General features: G+C 42.4%; 1 protein-coding gene across 1 annotated transcript in view; it reads left to right on the top strand.

Moving 5' to 3' along the window:
- The window catches only part of LOC103924484 (solute carrier organic anion transporter family member 1C1-like), a 35,478-nt gene that overhangs the window by 24,752 nt on the left and 8,431 nt on the right, over positions 1-2,295 (top strand). The window contains exons 10-11 of the mRNA XM_009333012.1: positions 806-970; positions 2,121-2,287. Of these exons, the coding sequence (XP_009331287.1) occupies positions 806-970; positions 2,121-2,287 (332 nt within the window). The remainder of the gene's footprint in view (positions 1-805; positions 971-2,120; positions 2,288-2,295) is intronic.

The following is a 2,295-nucleotide window of genomic DNA, read 5'->3' as shown; positions in this document are numbered from 1 at the left end:
TCTGCAGAGTATTTTGCCTCCCCTGCACTTCAGTCTAAACCAGTTAGCTATCCCCAGGAAAGGAGGGGTCCGCTAAAGATTATTAGAAGTCAAAGAGCTTCTTCAAGACTGTGAGATTCTGCATGCGTCACCTGCAATGCATCATTGCCTGAGTGGCACCTACGTCTAAAATGTTGTGCTAGAAGAAATTTGAGCAGTGAAAAAATTGTTTCTGTATCAAGACCTAAAGAAAATATTAGAAAGTTCCTTTCTCAATATGGTAAGCCAAATTATTTATCTGATGATCACAGAGCTCATGGAGACTCTGAAGCATGTTGCTGCCTGAGGAAAATACAGCAGGCTTGAATATCAGCTCTGGTTGTGCAGTGGTTAGGCTAAGAAAGGGGTGGAAAGGTGTGGGGAAGAGATGGCTTTGAATCATTAGTCAAGTTCTCCTGTCTTTTTTCAGATCCCAATGGAAGACATTGGGCATCTCACAAAGGCATCTCTCAAGTAGCCTTGAACCTGTAAGCTGAAAGAAGTCTTTGCTGTGTGGAGCCCTTCAGCCTTCATGTGCAGATCTCACTAGAGCACCCAGGCCTTAACCCATACTTCTGTCTTCTTTTAGGATTCTCTTCCTGTATCTCAACCTCTGGTGTTTTTCAAGAACCTGATTTTGCTTTCAGATCCTCGCATGCAAATGAAGATCAGTACGACTAGCACTTGGACAGCTGAGAGAAGGATTTTGCCCTAAGTTTCATAGATTACTCAGCAGTAATTATGCCATGCATCTTTCAAAGCCAACTCATATATCCCTTTCTTTCAGATTTCTATACCTCCCTGAAAAAAGTATTGAGTAATAGAATGTACTTTACATTTCTGTGTTGCTCACTGTTACAGTTCAGTAGCTTTATTGGTTTCTTGACTTACAAACCAAAGTACATGGAACAGCAGTATGGACAATCTACATCTAAATCTAACTTTCTAATAGGTGAGTTACACTGTGCAATGACTGCTTATGCTATAAGCAGTACATGAGGAGAAGTTCTGGTATGCTTTTTCTGGAACTGAATTCCTTGTGGAACAGGCTGTTGTAAATGGTGATCTCTCCTGAACTTGAATTATATAAAGGCAGCATACAAACTACAGTTTTGGTCCCGATGGGACCAGAATAAATAATTCTATTCTATTCTATTCTATTCTATTCTATTCTATTCTATTCTATTCTATTCTATTCTTTATGTTCTATTATGTTCCATTATGTTCTATTATCATAGAATCATAGAATCATAGAATCATTAAGGTTGGAGAAGACCTCTAAGATCATCGAGTCCAACCATCAACCCAACACCACCATGCCCACTAAACCATGTCCCTAAGCGCCTCATCTACACGTCTTTTAAATACCTCCAGGGATGGTGACTCAACCACTTCCCTGGGCAGCCTGGTCCAATGTTTAACCACTCTTTCAGTAAAGACATTTTTCCTCACGTCCAATCTAAACCTCCCCTGGCGCAACTTGAGGCCATTTCCTCTCATCCTACCGCTAGTTACTTGGGAGAAGAGACCGACACCCACCTCCCTACAACCTCCTTTCAGGTAGTTGTAGAGAGCAACTCCCCTCAGCCTCCTTTTCTCCAGGCTAAACAACCCCAGTTCCCTCAGCCGCTCCTCATAAGACTTGTTCTCCAGACCCCTCACCAGCCTCGTTGCCCTTCTCTGGACACACTCCAGCACCTCAACGTCCTTCTTGTAGTGAGGGACCCAAAACTGAACACAGTAGTCGAGGTGCGGCCTCACCAGTGCCGAGTACGGAGGCACGATCACTTCCCTATATGACGAATTATGTTCTATTATATTAATTATATTATAACAAGGGCACCCCACATGCAATGAATGTGATGTGGGAGTTTTAAATGCTGCAACATCTGACTAATGCCTTACAATGGAAGTGGGTTTTGAGGGTTAGGTGCTTCAAAAATAGCATACTCAACCCAGGGATTAGGCTGAGCACATAGCCACCTAGAGTCATCTTAATACAATGTAAAGCTGCCAGGGATATCAAGCTGAGGACAGAATTTGGCTCTTACACCCAGTGTGACTCTTTTATTTTAACGTTCCCCTTCTATAATCTCTTTCAGGATTGACATCCTTACCTCCTGTAGGTATTGGGATTTTCCTAGGAGGGCTTATAATGAAAAAGTACAAAATGAGCATCATTGGAGCAACCAAGTTTGCATTTACCATGTCATTTTTGGCCTACACCATCACTCTCTTGCACTTTTTTGTTGGCTGTGAGAACCATGTGGTAGCAGG

This window comes from Pygoscelis adeliae, unplaced genomic scaffold, assembly GCF_000699105.1.
Source record: "Pygoscelis adeliae isolate BGI_AS28 unplaced genomic scaffold, ASM69910v1 Scaffold38, whole genome shotgun sequence".
Taxonomy (NCBI): domain Eukaryota; kingdom Metazoa; phylum Chordata; class Aves; order Sphenisciformes; family Spheniscidae; genus Pygoscelis; species Pygoscelis adeliae.
Note: the sequence above shows the minus strand (reverse complement) of the source record. Positions and strands in the feature narration are given on the sequence as shown.